Source organism: Narcine bancroftii, chromosome 2 (genome assembly GCF_036971445.1).
Source record: "Narcine bancroftii isolate sNarBan1 chromosome 2, sNarBan1.hap1, whole genome shotgun sequence".
Taxonomy (NCBI): Eukaryota; Metazoa; Chordata; class Chondrichthyes; order Torpediniformes; family Narcinidae; genus Narcine; species Narcine bancroftii.
Window position 1 is genome coordinate 345,967,179 of NC_091470.1, and position 21,970 is coordinate 345,989,148.

The window sequence follows — 21,970 nt, forward strand, 5'->3', positions numbered from 1 at the left end:
TGACTTGGTGTGGGACTGTAGTCTCCTCAGGTTGATCAGTGCGGTATCATAGCACCAATGTATGATTAAACTATGTTTTGGAAAATTATTAATTATATACTTGAAATAGAGTCTACATAACCATGGTGCACAGATTGCAGTCAAGTTCTCAAAAGGCTATGTTTGAAGTATAATGCACAAATATGCTGGAGAAACTCAGCAGGTCATGTAACATTCTTAAAACAAAGGATAAATGTTTCAGGCCTGGGACCCTTTATTTCCTGTGGATGCTGCGTGTCCTGCTGAGTCTCTCCAGCACAGTTGTGTGATGCACTTGACCTCAGCCTTTGCAGATTTTCTTGTTTAACGCCATATTTAAAATATTACATACCAACACATCTTTAATACAATTAATGAAAATTCAAATTATGTTTGAAATCTTACATCCTTCCCAGGAGATCCTGGTGGGCCTGGAGGTCCAACTATACCCCTTTCTCCCTATAGAAAAGAAATCAAACACGTTTTAAATAACTTGTACAACATCTTAATTTTTTTTAACTTAGCACAACAACATTTTGGCTCCAAAAGTTTTGTACTGATTTTGACAAAGATTTTCACTCAAAGTAGATGAACAATTTTCTATGTCAAAATCAGGTTCCAAGTCAGAAATATTAGAGCCATTGACAAATAATATCTAACAAATCACTTTGAATTGATTTTGTATTGAATGTATTTCCACAGCACTGGAATGGCAAAAACACTCAAACTCCTGTTATGATCTTTATGCTTGGGCTGAGAACAAAAATATTAGAAATAAAGTCATGTTAAACATTCATAGGGCACCTTCTCATGTTCTTCTCCTGAGGGACCAGATCCCACATGTTTTACAAGTGATAATTCAAGTTTCACTCTGCCAGATTACATTCTTTTAATTAGATAACTGTACCGGATCTCCTACTTCTCCATCCAGCGATTGAACATTTTAAAAAAATTGATTATTTTTTGCATTGATTCTTATCATTGCAGTGAATCCCAGTTTGTTGTGTTCACAAATATAGACCAATTTTCTTTCTTTAAATAAGCATGATGGCATTAATATTGAAATTTCTGACATTTTTATAATTAGATATCTACTGATGTATACTCATTCTTTTTAATTTGTTGATCATTTGTCAGTCCATCTTAAGGAAGAATCTTAATTTGAAATGTCACCTCTGGTTACTTTGTCACAGAGGTCATCTAATCTGCTAAGTATTTCTATTGCTTTTGAATTTTGTGTCAAATTATCAGTATCGACCATATCTTGCTTTTTCCAAATAATTTTACCTGCTATTTTCCCATTGTTTTTGATCTTAGGCCTGAGAAATGATATAGTGTTAAAAACTTTCTTAAGATCAATTTGCTGGCTGAAGAATAAAAACCTTGGGTTCAATTTTCCCTGCAAGTACATCATTTTCACTTAAATGGCTGTTCTGAGTATGAAACAAGAGTTTTTTGAAGTAATGTAATCACAATTTCCTGGTTCCCTATAGCTTAACTGTCAATTTTGTTTTATACTTATTATATACTTACTCTGGGACCAATTGAACCATCTGCACCTCTAAGACCTTTAAAACCCTGTGTAAAAGAGGTTCAGAATCAACAAATCAGATAAATATTTGTGATTGTTAAAATCATGCACTGTATGAAACTGTCTTTGTGCCATGGCAAGGGTGGCTCCAAGTACATGTTGACATTCCTTGCATATATACCTGTAATTTACATCATTGCAGAAAATATGATGATTTCAGACAATTTTATTTTGCTTTAAAAAGCAGGGGGTTGATATCTTCATCAACTACTACAATGTTGTTGCTGAATGGTCAATGCCATTGAAATCAGGATGGCCTACTGCCGCATGAACCCATGGTAAGTGAGTGGCTGAGATGGAGTCCCAGAGTGTGTCTTAAGAGACCGTGCAGATCAACTGGTGGATGTAAAAAGAGACAACTTTAATCTCTCCCATCAATAGGCTGCAGTTCCCACTTGCTTCAAGAAGGCCACCATCACAGCAGTACTGAATAAAAGCACAATAAGCGGTGATTGGTGGCTCTGATACCAAGTGAATTGAGAGGCTGGTCAAGGCTCACATCAGCTCTAGCCTACCAGCCAGCCTTTACCAACTTAAATTTGCCTACTATCCAAGCTGATCCTTGGGAAACACCATCTCCTTGACATAGTCCTGGAACATGTGGATGCCAAGGGTTTGTATTTTCGACTACTGTTTATAAACCACAGCTCCACCTTAAATACCATAGTCCCAAGCAAAGTCATTCCAAAGCTTCAGGACCTAGGCCTCAGCAGCCAGCTCTGCAACTGGATTCTTGACTTCTAACAAATGTAACAATGAAAATGGTTAACAACATCCCCTTCATGACCACAAAACACCGGCACTCCTTGGAATTTGTACTTAGGCCCCTACCTCCATGCAGCTTCCCTCTATACCCATGAGTATATTGTTAAATACCTCACCAACTCCAGCTTCAATTTCACTGACAACAACACAGTTGTGGACTGGGTTTCTGTTATGTACAGTACTAGATTAGTAACAATGGGAATTCACCAAGTCAATGGTTTTTTTAACACAATAATTTTTATTATTATTAATATAATATTTCTTGACTCTAAACTTAACCCCACTTTGTGCGTGTGTGTGTGTGATGAGTGTGAGAGAGAAAACCCAAACAATTCCAGTTTAAACTTGATTCGAGAGATGATTTTAAAGTTCAGTCTCAGAAAGCTTTTGTGTTGAAACCCAAAGGCTTTACTGTTGTTCAAAAGTGCTTATGGAGTGTAAGGCATCAGATTTCTTCAAATTGTTGCTCAAAAGCAATAATGAAGTATTTTGCAACATCAAGTCACTAGACTTCTTTAAAACTCACAAATTTCTTCTGCAGAGTTGTTTTCAGAGCAATGTTTCTTCATTTGAACAATTTTCTCTCTCTTGCATGGAGATTTTGGAATCTGTATTGCACATGGTAAATCTGACCTCTTTTCAAAGAGACAGCAAAGTGGCTATTTTCTTCCACAATCATTTCACAAAGTCACACAAGGGCGATATGAAGTGGCCATACACTGTAGAAATCTGTCCTCTTTTCCAAAGAGACAGCAAGAAAGCACACTGACACTTCTACTTTTTTGGTATCCCACCCTTGACCCTCAAAAACTTCTGCAGATGTCCCGTCAAAAGCATACTTGCTGGATGTTATGGGAGCTGCTCTGCTCATGATCAGAAGAAGGTACGGAGGGTGTTGAATGCAGATCAGAATGCAATGCAATCTTCCCTCCTTTCTATGGTCACCACTTGCATCTCCCGCCAACATACTGAAGGACCTATCACATACTGGACAAACTCTCTTCTCCCTCTTTCCATCAGAGAGAAGGCTCAAGAATATGAAAGCATTCACTAATGGATTTAAAGATTATTTCTTCCTCACAGCTATCAGACACATTCATGAACCCTGAAATAGAAAAAAACATGTTATTCTGCTCACAAAAGAACCCTGCTCACTGTACAACTTATACTGTGACAAATTAACTTAAAATTTCCATGCTTGTCCAAATAAAATAAGAAGGTTTTTACTCAATTCTTAATGGACCTCAACATGAACAATTAGCAACTTGGGTCCATAACTTTGCAGGAGTAGAAATTACATCCAATGTGGTGGTGCAGGTTCAGCCCGCAACAGCCTTTTCTGAACTGGTGCTACAAGAACTCCCCAAGGAGGCACTGTGCATAATCTATGATCAGATGAGGATAGATGTTGGAACACAGGGAATTGGGTGCTGAAATATGGGAATCACTGAGCAAAACCAGACCTCCAAGGATTGATTGTGAAGTTGTTCAGACTTGACTGTTGCAGAATGGAGCTTCAGTTATGGCCTTGACAGCTGAGTGGGATTGAGGCCTTGGATAGGGTGATATTGCCTTCATTCTTCAGCATTGGTGTTGGGAATACCTGTTGCCGGTGGTTGAGGAGATGGCACAGCATAGTTGGAAGTATCCAGGAGCAGCGGAGTTGTGGGCCCAGTTTGGAGGTCCTGAGGATGCATTGTCCAGGATCACAGGGCTCATGGTGGACAGGGATGAGGCTTTGTGTTCGAGAGACTGCAAACTGTGTGGTGGTTTCCTCTTAAAGCTGGCAGACATTCAACATTTTGAGTCCAGAAGATGCTGGTAAACCTGGCCAAAGATGGCAGTGCAGCAGTAGCTTGCAGTGGACTCTCCAGACTGAGTGAATGGTTTCTTCATTTGAGCTAGCGGACATTTTTAACATCTAAAGTCTAATAAAAATGATGCCTTTACTGTACCCATTGCCTAGCCTTTGAAAATCCATGTACTGTAGCACTATTTCTTATACATTTTAATGTAGTTTTGTGTAATTGTAGTTTTAACGGAAGAGAAATCATTTATTTTTGAGATATTTATTGTCCTGCGGGGATACAGTGATGGCTAAAGCCCAAGGCTGGAGCAGCCTGTTTGGACAGGATGCTTCTGTCTTATGCTCTTCATAGTCTTGGAGAATGTTGACTTGTTTTTCTATTGTGGCACTTGCTTTGCAGGATGGCTTTAAAGCGACAAATAAGGATACAACTTGATTGACATGAACAATTTTATACTTACTGGGATTCCTCGAAGTCCATTCCTGCCAGGAGGTCCAGGATTACCTGGCCTGCCCTAAAACAATGAAGTAGAGGCTGTTAAATAATGTTGCTCTATGACAAAATATTTTGAAACATTTCTTGTTTATATAAGGCATAACACAGAATAGTGAAGCAAACATCAATTTCTAACTCTAAAATTTTAGCCATGACCTGAAATTTATTTTAATTCGTTGAATATGCATGACTTTGCTTTCCCCTTGAGAATAAGGGAATTTTACATTTGTAGTTTGTTCCTGGATAAAATAGGATAAAGGGTTTAGTTTCTTACCAGCTCCCCTGCAGGTCCAGGTTTCCCATCTCTCCCATCTTTTCCTGCAAGACCCTATGCATTGTAAGAAAGATTGTTAATTTCTGTCCATTCCAAGGAACAGCAATCTTTGTCTCTAGCAAGGAGAAAGTTTCCAAAGCACCTTGCACTTTAATTCCTTAATAGGGATCCTCACTGTGTAGACGTCACACAAAGAATTTTATTTCACACACGAGGAAGGATTGGCCTCAGAATGTCAGTGGAGTTCAGAGAAATGATCAAGGTTGAAAATGAAATATTCCAGGAAAACATTTTGGATCAACAAAGTGGAAAAGGAGGAATGGTAGCACTTACAATAAAGAAGATAAAGGCAGTAAATGGAATGAATCATAGATCAAAAGATATTCAAGCAGAAGCAGTTTGGATGGAACTGAGAGTCATAAACACCCAGAACTCACAGGTGGGAAATGTCTACAGGATCATAAAGTGTTAGAGCATAGTATAAATCAGGAAATTGGAGGCACACAAGAGAAAAGAGAGAATAATAGGGCTAAAATGAATGAGGACCTAAATGGAATTGGTGAAGAATTCCAAAAATTCCTTCCCATCTATATGGAAAAAAAATATAATCTCTGTAATGACCAACACTTTATTCTGAGATTGTGACTCCTGATTTGAGATACCCCAGCCATGGATAATATCAACCACCATGAAAAATGTATATGTTTCAATAATCTCTCATTCTTCTAAATGCCAATTTATAAAATCTTAGTCTGTTTAATCAAGAATTAATCTGGTGAATCTGCCTTACATTCCTTTTAATTCAAATATATCCTCACTTGATCAGTGAAACTAGATCTGCAGGCAGTGTCCAATATTAAGTACTTACTATTACATCCAGATACAATACTATGGTTTGATATCATTGTTGCTTTGTAAGAATATTTCTTTAAAGATATACTAGCACTGACAAAATGTTGGCACTCAAAGAGATCTCCCACTTTCCCACTGTAACTTTTCCAAAAATGTAATTTTAGTATGCTGTAAGCACATAAATTGATTTCTGTGAAACTTGGTGAAGTTACAGTGTAAAAAGTATGAGTTTCTCCAAAGAAAATCCCTGTTCTTCAGGTGTTACACGGTGATCCAGTTTTTGTATTTAAATGTTGGAATGAAACAAAATAGAATGTAGAGTTAGATGACTTACATGTGGTCCTAATAATCCTGGGGATCCTTGAATGCCTGGAGCACCTTCCTTTCCCTGAAAATATCCATAAATTCAACTATTATAAATGTATTTGGTTGTTTGTTGTTTGATTATAGGTCTACGGCGGATGCCATCTCACTGGCTCTACAAAAACCCCTGAAACACCTGGACAGCAAAGATGCATAAATCAGGATGTTCTTTCTCGAATACAATTTGGCATTTAACACCATCATCCCCTCAAAACTGATCACCAAACTCAAAGACCTGGGAGTTAAAAATTCACAGTGTAATTGGATCACCTCCAAACCACAATCAGTGAAGATTGGCAAGAACATTTCCGCTACAATATCCATCAGTACCGGAGGACCACAGAACTGTGTTCCTAACCCCCTGCTCTACTCACTTTACACCTATGACTGTGTAGCTCGGTAGGATAATAACACCATCTACAAATTTGCCAACAATTCCACAGTAGTGGGTTGTCTAAAGGAAGGGGATGAGTCAGTATAGAGGATGGAGTTTGAAAACTTGGCGGAATGGTGCACCAACAATAACCTTGCACTCAATGTCACCAAAACTAAGGAGTTGATTGTTGACTTCAGGAAAAGAAAGCCAGAGGTATATAATCCAGTGATCATTGGAGAATCAGAGGTGGAGATGGTGAGAAAATTTAGGTTCTTGGGGGTCACTATTTCAGAGGATCTTTCCTGGACTAAACAAACAAATGGGATCGTGAAGAAAGCACATCTTCAGCAGTATGCGAAGGTTTGGTATGTCACCAGAAACCCCAATAAATTTCTACTGAGATGTGGTGGAAAATGTGCTGACTGGCTGCATCATGGTCTGGTATGGGAACACCAATACACCTGAGTGTAAAGCACTCCAAAAGGTATGGACACAGCCCAGGACATTGCAGGCAAAACCCTCCCTGCTATTGAGTACATCTACAGGGAACACTGATGTCAGAGGGCAGCAGCGATCATCAAAGACCCACACCACCCAGCACATGCTCAGTTCTCACTGCTGCCATTTGGAAAAAGGCATGGTGCGACAAGACTCACACCACAAGGTTCAGGAACAGCTGCTACCCCTCCACCATCAGACTCCTCAGCGACAAACTCAATCAGAGACTCATTTAAAGACTCTCACTTGTGCACTTCATTGATTTTTTGTTCTCCCTTAAACTACACAGTTTGTTTATTTACATTTGTTATCTGTTTACATGCTTATGCTGTGTAGAGTTCATTTTTTTGCACTACCAATTAGTGGTAATTCTGCCATGCCTTCAGGAAAAAGGAATCTCAGGGTAGTATGTGATGTCATGTATGTACTCCAACAATAAATTTGAAATCTGATTAGTTATGTGTTTGGTTATATTCATCTATATGTGCTAATGTTTAAAATATGTAAAATCCAGTCTTACAAAAATGAACTGAACTATCAGCCCTACATGAGTGTCTGGTGTGTTTTCATGCAAATAACGGCTTAAAAGCTATTAAATGCCACTTGAAATGCAACAATAATGATGTGTAAACTGTCGTCAGTGATGTTGTATTGGGCACAGCAGTCATTATTCTAGCATCATTTGTGCAAGTAATGGCATAGTCAATGTGTACAAAGCTGATTGGTGCCTCACAGATAGAAATTAAAGCAATACTTAACTCCAGTTGAACAAGAAGAAAAACCCTGCTGCAGTTCAAAATTCACATTATTCGTTAGAGTATATACACATGACATCACATACAATCGTGAGATTCTTTTTCCTGTGGGCCAGACAGAATTTCTACTGATTTGTAACTTTAAACTGTACTCAAGAAAAAAAGGTAACTATCAAAAGAAAGAAATCTAAACAAATAAACGTAATCAAACTGACTGTCCAATAATGCAATACAGGAAAGAAAGATTCACTAATAAATAAAGTACAAAGTAAAAGGCTTTAAATGATTCTCTGAGTCTGTTGTATATGAATATGATGGTGGAGGGATACTTGAACTGTACCCGAACCTGGTGGTATGAGTGTGGTACCTATTCCTCTTTCATGATAGCAGTAGTGAGAACAGAGTATGTCCTGAGTGGTGTGAATCCTTGATGATTGCTTCTGTTTTCTGACCTTAGCTTTCGGTGTCAGTGTTCTCAATGGTGGAGAGAGTTTTGTCTGTGATGTACTGGGTTGTGTCCACTACCTTTTGCCAGGCTTTCTGCTCAGAGGCATTGTTGCCCAAACACCAGGCAGTGAAGCAGCCAGTCAGCACACTTTCCACCAGATATCTGTAGATTGCTAAGGTTTCCAATGTCACATTGAACTTCAGAAACTCCTGAGGAACTCAAGATATTAAGATGCTTCCTTCATGATGACATGATTATGTTGGGTCCAGGAAATGTCCTCTGAGATAGTGACTCCCATGAATTTAAATTTGCTCATCCTCTCCACCTCTGAGCCCCCAATGATCACTGAATCATACACCTCTGGGTTTCCATTCCTAAAATCTACGATCAGCTCCATGGTTTTGGTGACATTGAATGCACCATTTGGTGCATGTTAGTGCTCCATTCAGCCACTATTCACTTCAAACATAGGAGAGCTTTAGATTTTCCATGACGTGTATTGACCAATTTTATAAGAGCTTCTTGATGTCTCACTTGGTTAAATAATTTCATGATGTTAGAGGCAGTCACTTCTGGAATTCAACTATTTGATCCATTGAGGTCTGGAGCAAAGTGAACATGGGAAAATCCAAGCAGAGCATGAGTGACTTTGTTACTGGTAAATTAGTCTTTCTTGAAAGAATTGCAATTGGAATAGTTTGGTTAATGTGGCATTTGTCATGGTAATTGATCATCTTGATAACCCCTGAATTGGATGAAATTGGAACATGAACACCATTACACCATCCTTCAATACCTAATAACTCATCCCTTTATTTGGAGCAGTAACTAATGCATAATATTTCTTTCAAACTTCCTTGATATCTTCTTGAAGCTTTATTTTACCTTCTCTCCACGTAGACCAGGTGCACCAGGAGACCCAGGTATGCCATCAGCTCCCTGAAAGAAGTAGAACATGGGCTTAGTCCATGCCCTAATGCTATCTGTAAAATTGCTGAATGAAATAAAGGTTGATGTGTTGTCCCATTATTTTAATGTTTGTAAAGTATTGATAGTCATATTTCACAAAGAAGGCTCTGAGTCTGGCAGATGGCATTTCATTAAAATGCAGAGCAGTCTATATTCATAATAGACCTAAAAATCTGCTATAATGACACCAGATAACTCTTTGTGAACACAGTGCGGTTGTCAAGAACATATAGAAAACAGGTTCAGATGAAAGTCATTACATTCCTGATATTTAGAGTGGTCATGATATTACAATGGCAATTCTGTCAATTTTACCTTCATTAGGCCCAATTAAATTCTAATAAAAATTGCTATTCTATTGTATGAAGGGACTCCATGAACTGCAGAGTAATTGTAGCATTTTCTGCTTTTATTTTCAGTATTTGCAGTTTTCAGCTTGATTTGGCATTGGCAATGTTTGTTCTTCCAATTTGGTGACTACTGTTGTTTACTCTTTCAGATTATTTAAAAAATTGCATTAATCCCTTCCAACCTTTCAGCGATTTCCACCACAGGAGTATCATGGTCCCATTAATTTTTTTTTAAATTGAGACATATAACCACAGCAACAGGGCCTTTTGGCCTACTGGTCTATGCCGCCCAATTCGCATCCAATTAACCTACACCCCTGATATGGTTTGAATGGTGGGAGAAAACCAGAGCCCCCAGGGAAATCCCACACAGGCACAGGGAGAACGTACAAAATATTTACAGACAACGTGGGTTTCAAACCCCCGTCCCAATCCCTGGCGCTGTAAAGGTGTTGCGCTAACCACTATGTTAACCGTGTTGCCCCATATTTTGCTATACCCAAAGTGGGTAGCGACTGATGATGTGCTCTGCAGGCATGAATGCCTCAACCCCTTTTGAAAATGTCAGTTATATGAATGATCTGGATGATAATGTGGTAAAATGAATCAGTAAATTTGCATATGTCACTCAGAGGGGTGTAGTGGTTAACAAGGAACCTTTCAAAGATCTGGACCAGATGGAAATATAGGCATTAAATGGCAGTTGGAATCCAATTCAGACAAGTGTGAGATGTTGCACATTTGGAGGTCAAACCAGGTCTTATGCAGTAAATACTAAGGAACTGTGGAGTTCAGTAGAACAGAATAATCTGGTAATACAGATTCTTAATTCCTTGAAAGTGGATGTAGAGATAGTGGTATTCATAAATCAAAGTACTGAATTCAGGAGATGGGATGTTATGTTGAAGTTGCTTAGACATTGGTGAGGCCACATTTGGAGTACTATATAGTAAATCATGAAAATCTGTAGACATCATGGTTGAAGTAAAAACACAACATGCTGAAGAAACTCTGCTGGTCAAATTAACATTTCAGCCTTGAGCCTTCCATCAAGGTATGAGAGAATGCTGGCAGGCATCCAAATTAAAATCATGCGGCTTTAGTCACCTAACCACAGGAAAGATATCAATAAGATTGAAAGAGGGCACAAAAATCCTCCAAGGATATGGCTGGGACTTGATGAGTTGAGTTATAGGGAAATGTTGAATAGGTTAGGTTCAGGAATAAAATGGTTAGGAATAGGTTAGGTTCAGGAATAAAATGGTTAGGAATAGAAGCAGATGGCAGGGCCAGTGTAGTGGTTAACTTAGTGCAATTACAGCATTAGCAGACTGGGTTTGCAATCGAGATTCAATTTACAATTTATTATCATGTAAAAAAAAAGTGTTATATTACACAAAATTGCTTTAGCCTGCTATTATTGGCCCATTTCCATTCAAGTTATGATACTGTGCACATAACGAGTCAGTTAGGTACAATTAAAACAGTGGTTTTCAAAACTTTTTCTTTCTACTCACATACCACCTTATACAATCCCTTACTAATTAAAGAGTACCTAAGGCATAGTGATTGCTTAAGGTGGAATGGGAGGGTTTTTTTTTGGGGGGGGGGGAGTTTGAAAACCATTGATTTCAGAGAAGCATGGATAGTTATGTACATGGGAGGGGTATGGAGGGCTATGGTCCAGGTGCAGGTCTAGGTGAAATAAGTAGTTTTGTACATACTAAATGGGGTGAAGATCCTGTTGTATTCAACCTTCAGAAGTAACTTTGATTCCAAATGCCTGGAATAATTTGAGTAAGTCACACTCATATCCTTAAATCCACATCCTCTAATGGCTAAACCGGGGGGTGGCCAACCTTTTAATTAGTCATACAGCATGGTAACAGGCCATTTCGACCCAAAAGTCCAATTAACCTACACCCCTGGTACGCACTCATGGGCTGAAATGGCCTGTTACCATGCTGTATATCTAAATTATTAAAAAGTTGGCCGTCCCTGGGCTAAACGTTTAGAACCCCCATACAGGAAATCAAAATCAGACCTAAGCAAGGCTTACATGAATCAAAATTATCTGTGAGAGGAAGGGTTATTTTTCTTCAATTAAAATTTACTTTCATATCATATACAAATGTATACTTACTGCTTGACCTGGATTGCCAGGTGGTCCAGGGTAACCTGGTAACCCTGGATTACCCTAAGAAAAACAAGCAAAACATTTTAGTAAGAAAGGTAAAGATGTCATGGTCATGTACTTAGCTACGTCAGTTGTGGTGCTGGTCGCCACCGATGACGTAACCGGGACAACATGCTGGAATAGTAGCGCGCATGTGTAGGTCAGATCAGAAGATGAAGTACAGTGTGATGGAGCTCAGATACAGGAGCAGGAGAATGAGAGCATCAAGATAACTTGTGTGGCAGAGAGCCAGTGAGAAGTTCAGAGGGGTTTGGCTAGGTGGTCTTTTGTGGGATGAAGAATGCATTGTTGTGTGTGAGAAGAATAAAGAGAGTTGACTCTATTTTTATACTCAAGAACGAGTGAATGTATTCTTTAAATTGTGTGTATGCCAGATGAATTATAGCAACTTTAAAGACATTATCACCTTAGATATTATCCCTTCTGGTTAAAAATTAGCTATCGTCCAGTGGGTGTATATCCTAATGCTTTTATTAAATTCAATTCTGTTGAACAGAGCCTGTCTTTAAACAAAACTGATATTTAATTAATTCACATTGTTCCACATCTTCCAGATAATGACTTCCCTCCAACACCCAAGTTTTTTGACATTCCCTTGAGCTCTCATATGCAGTCTGAGCCCTTGGTTCACTAATTTCTCAAGCAGGACCATTCCAATTCAATGGCTGTTTATTTTCTGCCATTATACATCATTGCCTCTGCATTGTTCCAAATCATTAGTCACTGTCTATACTCTGTACATTTTTAAATTGTTATAGTATGTATGAGTTAATGAGCTGAATGGCACTCAAAATGAGCTTCCTCAGTTTATGTTACGATAAACTTGAATTCGAACCAAGACCTGAACATCAATCTGCCCTGAAACACAGAAAACACGGCCCTGTGCAATAACTGTAGGACTCTAACCACTGAATTATTTATCCTCACCCTTGTATTCCCAGCCCTGGTCTAACTGAGTTATAATCCATGACCTACACTTGGTCCTCATGTGCTATTGAATTTACTAGCTTCCTTCCATGCTGTAGATGTTAAATATGGCTCTGGTAACACTAACTATATTCCAGGTGCACATTCAATACATGACAGATGTGTGCAATTAATCGGCTTCACATTTTTCTTGATATTGAGATGGACTTTTAGAAGATGAGTTTCTCATATTTCATCACTTAATGTCAGTGGTGGTAAAATAAGTGCAATTAAAATGCATCATATTTCAAAACCAGTGTGATTCCAATCTTCCATTCATCCTTTTCCAACTTTCACACCAATACCTCTAAATTCACAAATATTTACATCCCACTGAAGTGGTAAGATTGTCATATCTTCAAGGTTCAGTGCAAAACAGACTTAAAGGTTGATCTGAAGGATGGTTTTGTAAAATATTACTAGCTGTATGTTTGCAAAGTACAAGAACTATACTGTTAATTCTGCCAATGGCTTACTTCAGCTGTAGAAGGAAAATGCTCAGATTAAAAAATAGAAAGATTAAAGAAAACAGAAATTTAATCCTTCTTAGATCATGCTAAATATTACCACCTTGTACTTCATGTCCAAAGTTTACACTTTCCAGTGATCAAGTAGAAAATAGCAATATAACACTAACAAACACTAACAAATGAATCACTGTTTAAAATTGTTTTACTACAGCACCAATTTACAACAGTTACCTGTTCACCCTTTTCACCAGATGGACCAGGTAAACCACGTTCTCCTTTGTTACCCTAATAAATTAGTACATAAGAAAAGTGGAGTGTTAGATTCTGATGGCAGTTCAAAAACAATTCTATTTAGTGACAGCTAGAGGGGATAAAGAAGATCAAAAGTCATTGTTATTAGTTTGGAATTTCCCAATTTTCTGTCATAATTGCCTGCAGCAAGTGTTTATTTTTGTGTGTGGAGAAAGCACTTGTTGATTCATAATGCCACTCTGAAATGGCCTTTCTGGTAATTCTGTTCAATTTACTTTCAGTACAAAAAAAAAATTCCTGCAAAATATTAGATACCAGGAATTAATTTTACCCTTTTCCTTCCTGCATTTAGATCATATATTTTTTGATTTTTTAAAAATGAAAAACACTTTGAAATATACTCAGTGACTGAGCTTCCACAACTCTCTTGAGTAGAGAATTTCAAAGGTTCTCATCCCTGTCCTGAATGGCCAACTTCTTTTTTATGACCAAGGGCTTTGGTTCTAACCACTGAAGCCAAGTGAAACATTATCCCAGTATTCACTTGTGATGTTCATCAGAATTTTGTACATTATAATGAGATTAGCTCTTATTCTTTGAAAGGAATATAGTCTTATAATCCCTCCATTTCAGATTTCAAGCCAGCAAATTTTTTCCATGCTCCCTTTTTTTCAAAGATTGCATTCTTGAGGTAGAGAGACCAGACTTGTACTGATCTCTTGTGTTCTTTCTGTTTGCCTTCGCGATTGAAGACTAGATAGTTTTTTTGTAATATCTTAATGACTAGCAGGTTAAATGTGAGTGCCCCAATATAAGGAAAACTCAACAAGGCTGGGAATATGAAGGTTTGCAAATCTTGAAGGCCTGTTTTAAATAGACTAAATTTTAAATGACTGTGAATAAAGCTGCTTTGGATATGAATCTGAATTCAGATCCTAAGCTATCCTGCCTTTTGGGGAGAAGGCAAGGCTAAAACTGCCATACACTTTTGTAATGTACCACCACTAATTCCTGAAGCTGAGATATTGAAAGCATTTAATCTATTGCCTAGACCTCAGGTGACTGAAGGATAATTGATAGAGGTTTATAAAACCATGACAACGTGGATAAAGTGAATACTTACGGAATTTTTTTCCTGGGTATACAACTCTAGATCTAAAGGGCACTGATTTAAGGTGAGATGAGAGGTAGTTGAGGGACAACTTTTTCACTTAGAGGGTGAACAGGATGCCAGAGGAAACTGTTAAAGTCGGCACATTTTTAACTTTTTAAAGTCATTTGGAAGAGATGTGGATAGGAAGGGCATAGAGGAGTTTGGACCAAATGCAGGAACATTGCATGGGAAAGTTGGGCCAAAGGACCTATTTCGTGCTATATGGCTCTGACTCCATAATCCTACAAAGTATATGATGAGTGAATTTAGAATTCTTAATGTATTTTTCAGTTGTCAGCTTGTAAATGGGTCTCTAAGATCAAAAACATAAAGAACAGAAGACAGAGGAGCAGGAGTAGGACATGCAGCCCATCAAGCCCGATCTGCCATTCAATAAGAACGTGGCTGATCTGATCATTGTCTCAATTCCACCTACTTGCCTTTTCCCCCTATCCCTTATTTCTGTTTTTCTTGTGTAAAAATCTAACTGAACCTTAAATATGTTTAATGAAGTATCCTCAACTGCTTTCCTGGCTGGAAAATTCCACAAATTCACTACTCCCTTCTCATTCTTCTGAATTCCTGTGAGTGCAGTGGCAAGCTCTCATCAGAACACAAGCCATTTTAAATGTGCAATGGGAAAATGAAGATGGAAATCATGTACTTCTCAGACAATGAATTCCAGACCTCAGGTTGCAGTTGAGTGGAGTTTAATTTTCCCACCAAAAGATGCTAAGAGTGGACAACTCAATTTCCCTTTCATGCACATTATATAAGAAGCTGTGTATTTGACTTTCTCTCATATTATCTTTGTACTTTCCTGATTTTTTTGTCTTTTTCACAGTGACACCAGAGAGTAAAAATGATGGTGGAAGCTTCAACTCATTTCTTAGTACAGTCCTGGCATTTCTGACTGGTCATGGTTTTAAGGGTTAAAATGAGTGAATTTCACTTGAAGACTTATACTGCCAGTTTCTAGCAGTCTGGAGATTGTTGAATATTCCTATGAGGGTTTCTATAGTTGCAGCCTGTAAGACCAAGGTCTTTTTTCCTGTGTGTTTAGTATAAACAAAGTAGTTAGTTTTGTCTGTCTTTGACCATGTAATTTTGAATGTATTAATATCTTATTGTCTGTTTATTCATTGTTTTAAGTATAATTTACTGCTTAGAGTGCAAATAAACAGTGGAAAATTCGATGCTCTTTGAATGGCCTTTTTCATTAACAAGTCAAAACAACCAGCTGCATGTTCTCAAACAATTATAAAGGGAAATGGTCACAATAATGGTAAATAGTAATGTTTCTGATCTATTTCTCCCTTCCGCCAAAGATTATGAACTTTTTTCGGACCATAATTGTGGTAAAGCCACTTTACATTAGCAATATACGAGGCAGGGAATATATTGCTTCAGAAGGGTTAGTGTTGGCAAGGTAATTTATGGCATTCCCAAGAAGAAAGGATAGACTGAAATTGTCTTACCATTGTCCCTACTGGGCCTTGTGGCCCTGGTGGTCCTTGGTCTCCCTAATAAAAGGAAAAGTTAAATAAGAATGGACATCAAAAATATACTCCAGAAAATGGGTGGTTATTTCAAAATACAGTATGTAGAGAAGAAAATATGCCTATTCCTGTTTACTGAACTTATTTAAGCTTAGCTATCCAATGATATCCATGACATCACAGGCAAAACCCTCCCCATTGTGGAGTGCATCTACAGGGAATATTGCCATTAGAGAGCAGCAGCAATCATCAAAGTCCCACACCACTCAGCACATGCTCTGATCTTGCCGCTGCCAACAGGAAAGAGGTCTAGGTGCCACAAAACTCACACCACCAGGTTCAGGAACAGCTTCTACCCCTCCACCATCAGACTCCTCAATGACAAACTGAATCAGGGGTTCATCTAAGGACTCTTACGTGTGCACTTTATTGATTTTCTCTTTTATTCTCTCTGTATTGCACAGTCAGTTTGTTTACATTTGTGGTTCTTTATTTGCTTACATGTGTACGCAGCGTACAGTTTTTTTTTTTCGCACTACCAATTAGAGGTAATTCTGCAGCACCCACAGGGAAAAAAAAGAATGTCAGTGTTGTATGTGATGTCATGTATATACTTGATCAATAAATCTGAAATCAGATCTTCTTTCTTTGACCATTAATTATTGCAGAGTTGAGAAATGGCACTGGGCACCTCTTGAATTCAATCATAGTTGTAATGAACTCTCTCTTCTTCATCACAATAATTTTTCTTGAACCAATGATCATTGCCATTTGAATCCTTTCCTACAAAGAACATTTTGTCAATCTTCAGTATTAATTTGATCTCACCGTTTTGTTTTACCCTTTCCACAGGAAACAAGCCTCATCACCTTAATTTTCTTTGGTGCTGAACTGGATTTGTTTCTCACTTTCAGATCCTTAAAGGGCAGTCATTCATTAACAATGCACAAAAAAATAGGAGCTTTAACGTGTATACTTTGAGTCATGTGAATTCTAGGTTGGAATGATCTTCTTTTGCGAAATATATTGGTCAAGGTTTTACACCTGTAAGAATCCTTTTCTGATTCACTTACCCTTTGCCCATCTTTTCCATCTTTCCCAGGGGTTCCGGCATGCCCCTTACTTCCCTTGAAGCCAGGGGCTCCTGGTAGTCCAGGTGGACCAGCTGGACAGCTAGTACACAGCTTCTGAAGGAGCCAAATTAAAATTATGTCAAAAGGTATTTAGAATTATTATACTGAATAGAAGAAGTTACCCTGCATTGTTGGTCCAACATAATAATGGTTATCAAAATAACTGTTCAGCTACAGGAAGTAAGAATTTTGGTGCATATGTACGTTAGTGGAATGTATATGACAATAAACTCGTTATCATTATCAATCTTCAGAGGGTTGAAGCCATTGGTAAATAAATTCAAAATTCACTTAACAAGAAACAACATAAACTCTCATGGAATTCCTCCTCCCAGATATAAAACAATGAAATAGTCAAATCAAAGGTAAAGGTTCCATTCTTCTTTCTTTGGCTTGGCTTCGCGGACGAAGATTTATGGAGGGGGTAAAAAGTCCACGTCAGCTGCAGGCTGGTTCCATTATTGTCACATAATACTACATTTAGAATTTAACATTCATGAAATTCTTTAACTTGTGTCTACTGTAAGGCAGACAGAGATTTGCCTCTTTGTCCAGCACCCCTCACGGAACACCTGGTGTTCTATGGCAGTCTCCCCTCCAATTATTGACCAGTCCTGAACCTGCTTAGCTTTGAGAACAGACAATCTCACGTGTATTCAGGCTATTAGGCTTCAAGTCAAGTTTTTTTTTGTCAACTGATTATAAAAGTACAACCCAATGTTCTCCAGCCCTTGGTGCAAAATATGCAAACATCCAGACATAATGCACACACAGACAAAAAATGCATTTGCAGGACAAGTATTTCATCAATACAAAGAAATAAATCAATATTGATTTGTACTCGAGTCTCAGATGGTTAGTGAGAGCAATTCCTTAAGTTGTTTAGCATTCTCACTGCCCATGGGAAGAAGCTGTTCCTCATCCTAGTACTCCTGTATCTCTTCCCCGATGGGAGCAGCTGAAAGATGCTGTGTGCAGATTGGAAGGGATCCTCAATGATTTTGCACGCCCTCTTTAGGCAATGATCCCGAATGTGCAGAGGAAGGAATTCCACAATCCTCTCTTTCGTTTTGTCCACATTGAGACTCAGGTTGTTACTCTCTCACCATTTTGTGAGATTTTCCACCTCTTCTCTGGAGTGCGACTCATCATTGTTGAGGAGGCCAACTCCTGTTGTGTTCATCTGTCATCTTGATGGCATTGTTGGAGCTGGATCTGGTGATGCAGTCATGGGTCAGTAACGTGAACAGGAGAGGGCTGAGCACACAGCCCTGAGGTGCGCCAGTGCTCAGGGTGACAGTGCTTTATGTTCTGCTACCAACCAGGACAGACTGTGGTCTTTCTGTTTGGAAGTCCAGGATCGAATTATAGCGAGGGATGTTGAGTCCCAGTGATTTTAGCTTTTCCAATAGCTTCTGGGGAATTAATTGGCATTTGTAGCCAAATAGAATTTTTTACTTAAACTCGAGATAGCCAGTAGCATGCCTGACAATAATGTGGGAATTAGTGATAATTTTGTAGATGTGTGATTTTTGAATTATTGCAGAAGGAAGCCATTCAGCCCATCAAATCTGTCCTGGCTCTGTAAAGTAATTCAGCCAGTTCCTGCCTCTTTATATATATTCCATTCTCTTTTGAGAACCATAAATTAATCCAAATCATCCACAATTTCAATTCGTATCCACTCGCTGTATGCTAGATTTTACTCACCTAGCACCTGAAATATTTACCAATTACTTTATACATCTTTTGGCAATAAATATTAATTGAACTGGTTAAAATGATATAAAAATATGTAGGCCTCATGGCAACATACACAGCTGCTCAACTGATAACTTAATCATAATCCAACAAATGGCTTTTTTGCAAGTCCTAACAGCTGTAAATCTAAAAAACCCCTTTCATATCCCTTTGCATAGAAGCTGCTACCATTTGCTCTTGGCCACAATTGATGTTTGAATAACTATAGATTCAGAAAACCTCCCGATTCCAAACTAGAAATGGAGGAAAAATAGAGAACAAACCCCGGCTGCTTCTTTGCAGAAATAGAAAGTGAACTTTAAAGCTGTTGTGTGAATCTTGGTGCATGAAATATTTGTCATCATTTTAGATTGTTTCAAAGTCCTTTCCAGCCAATGAAATAACATTGGGCATAGAGCACTACAGCACAGTACATGCCCTTCGGCCTATGTCCTGATGTTGTGCAGACCTATATATGTCTTCCAAAAAAAACCTAAACCCTGCCTACCTCCTAACCCTCTATTTTTCTTTCATCATGTGCCATGGATGATTGCTGATTGAGATTAAATTTAGAGTAATGCAGATGACAATGAAATTATATATTTTGTAGTTGAGGAATAAATACTGGCCAGGATACTGGACCACCTCTGCTTTCTCAACTCATGTCAAAGGATGTCTTACATTTTCGTGAATGGATAAATATCAAAGATAGAGATACCCCTTAATATTAGCTGAAATCAGCCTAGCTACGTTAATTATTTTTACTGATTGAGTTTGAACCCATTGCATATAGATGAGATTTTCAGACAGATACAAGGTCCACCTTGTCACCTCTGGATTTTTAATGTGGTAAGAAATAAGAATCAAAATATTTCACTTAATTTAGTAGTAGAGAGAGCTGTAAAATCAAAATAAAAATACGGTCATGTGGAACCTGCGAAACCTGGCAATTAAATCCTAGGAAGGATTTGCCCTATCAAGTGGAACATAAAAATATATAAATGTAGGAGTCTAATGCCCATTTTCAATGTGATTATATGTGACATTTTGGTTCACTACCCGACAATCCTGACCCAGTCTCTTCCCATGGTTCCACCCACTCAGCTCCCAGGCAGGAACTGCAGGATTCTGCCCATGCATTATTTCAGGAAGATTTTTTTTTTTGCTCCTTTGAGACCAGTAAGTACATTGAAAAAGATTTGTAATGCCAAATATATGCTTGATTTCATATTTCATATTGAAAATATTTGATGGCTAATTACATTTTTTAAATTAGTATTTTTTTAATAAATTTTAAATCATCTTGCGGATTGATCAGTTTCCCCCATTAAAAGCAATTTTCTGCCAGATTAATAAAACAACATCCCAGGTCTCTATTCTTAAATTAGAAAAGAATACTTTACAATGGAAAGAACTGATTACATTCCATTGGTTCTTGGAAGATATTTAGCAAATGATTTTTTTTCAAGTCCTAACAGCTGTAATTTGAAGTCCATTTTCACCACAAAATGCTGAAGGAAGGGATAAATATCAAAGATGAGATACCCCTTAATATTAGCTGAAATCAGCCTAGCTAAGTTAATTTTTACTGATTGAGCTTGAACCCATTGCCTATAGATGAGATTTTCAGACAGATACAAGGTCCACCTTGTCACCTCTGGATTTTAAAGTGGGAACAAATAAGGATCAAAAAGGTAAGGTGGCTATCTGGAAATCTGCCTGATCTGCTGAGTTCCTCCAAAACTTTGTGCGCTGCTCCAGTTTTCTGGTATCTCTAGGCTTCTTGTGTTTCCCCCATTTTAACCTTAATTTCCCAAATGCTTCCAAATGGAGTCACTTCCCTACTGCACTGAGCAGAACTCCAACAAAACAATTTGAAAAATTGCAGTGCAATACGCGAAAGAGCTGGAGAAACTCAGCAGATCGTGCTGAGTGCTGGGAAACCATTTTTTCATATATAACATTAAGAGAGAGGGTTGTTCTGCCCCTTACTCATTTGAAATTGTATATAGAAGCAACCATCTGTATCTGTAGAGAGCTGAGACTTCAGGGAGATGTCTGACTGAGACATCTCCTGACTAGTCATCCTCACTTCCCATAAACAAACTGAGCATTTATAATAAAACCTGCATGCTTTGAAGAGATATTTTTGTTGTGTGTTCTTTTGCAGTCTGATTTCATTTTAGAGGTGCAGGCTGACTTCCACACACAAGTGAAGTGTTGCTTCACTTTTAAGCACTGTTTGGGACCCCATATGATGGTGAGGGAAGAGGTGTTGGACATACGTGTAGCATTTCCTGTGGCCACAGGGGTAGGAACTGAGGGGGAAATTAGTGGCAAGGGTTGAGTGGATGAGGGAGTCATGAAGGGAGTGATCCCTGCGGAAAGCTGAGAGGGGAGGAGATGGGATCACGTTGTAGGTTTGTAGGCTTGCAGCATGGATTGCACAACATTAAAATAAAAACAAAAAGGCAGGCATAGCTGGGACCCATGGCAACCCTTTAACTTGGAGAAAGTGGGACAAACTAAAGGAGAAGTTATGGAGGGTGAGAACAAGTTCTGCCAGTCAGAGGAGGGTGGGAGTGGTGGGGACTGGTTTAGTCCGCTGTTAAGAAAGAACTGAAGAACTTTAAGTTCTTCAATATGGGGATGGAGGTATACAGAGATTCAATGTCCATACTGAAAATTAAGCATTCAAGTCCAGGGAAGTGTAAGTCTGTTGAAGTGATGGAGGCCTGTGAGGTATCACAGATGTAGATAGGAAGAGACTGAACAAGGGGGTGATGCACGAAATCCATCACAACATTTAAGCTACACAAGCCATCTGTAAATAGTTTAAGTATAAAGAAAATTCAATGAACTTATTATTTATGCTATTTAAATATGTTGGTACTACTTTTAATTTCTGGAACTGATTGACCAGGAGAATGCACATTGGATGCACATTGTCAAGAATACGGTCATTTAGTTATTTACAGTTTGTTTTAGTTTTTTTTTT

The 21,970-nt window shown here is 38.3% G+C and overlaps 1 protein-coding gene across 1 annotated transcript in view; it reads right to left on the reverse strand.

The window, feature by feature from the left end:
- Window positions 1-21,970, reverse strand: part of LOC138755742 (collagen alpha-1(XXII) chain-like) — a 106,557-nt gene that overhangs the window by 28,181 nt on the left and 56,406 nt on the right. The window contains exons 18-27 of the mRNA XM_069922248.1: window positions 17,173-17,286; window positions 16,079-16,123; window positions 13,427-13,480; window positions 11,706-11,759; window positions 9,129-9,182; window positions 6,138-6,191; window positions 4,952-5,005; window positions 4,643-4,696; window positions 1,552-1,596; window positions 424-477 (exon numbers count right to left, since the gene is read on the reverse strand). Of these exons, the coding sequence (XP_069778349.1) occupies window positions 424-477; window positions 1,552-1,596; window positions 4,643-4,696; window positions 4,952-5,005; window positions 6,138-6,191; window positions 9,129-9,182; window positions 11,706-11,759; window positions 13,427-13,480; window positions 16,079-16,123; window positions 17,173-17,286 (582 nt within the window). The remainder of the gene's footprint in view (window positions 1-423; window positions 478-1,551; window positions 1,597-4,642; window positions 4,697-4,951; window positions 5,006-6,137; window positions 6,192-9,128; window positions 9,183-11,705; window positions 11,760-13,426; window positions 13,481-16,078; window positions 16,124-17,172; window positions 17,287-21,970) is intronic.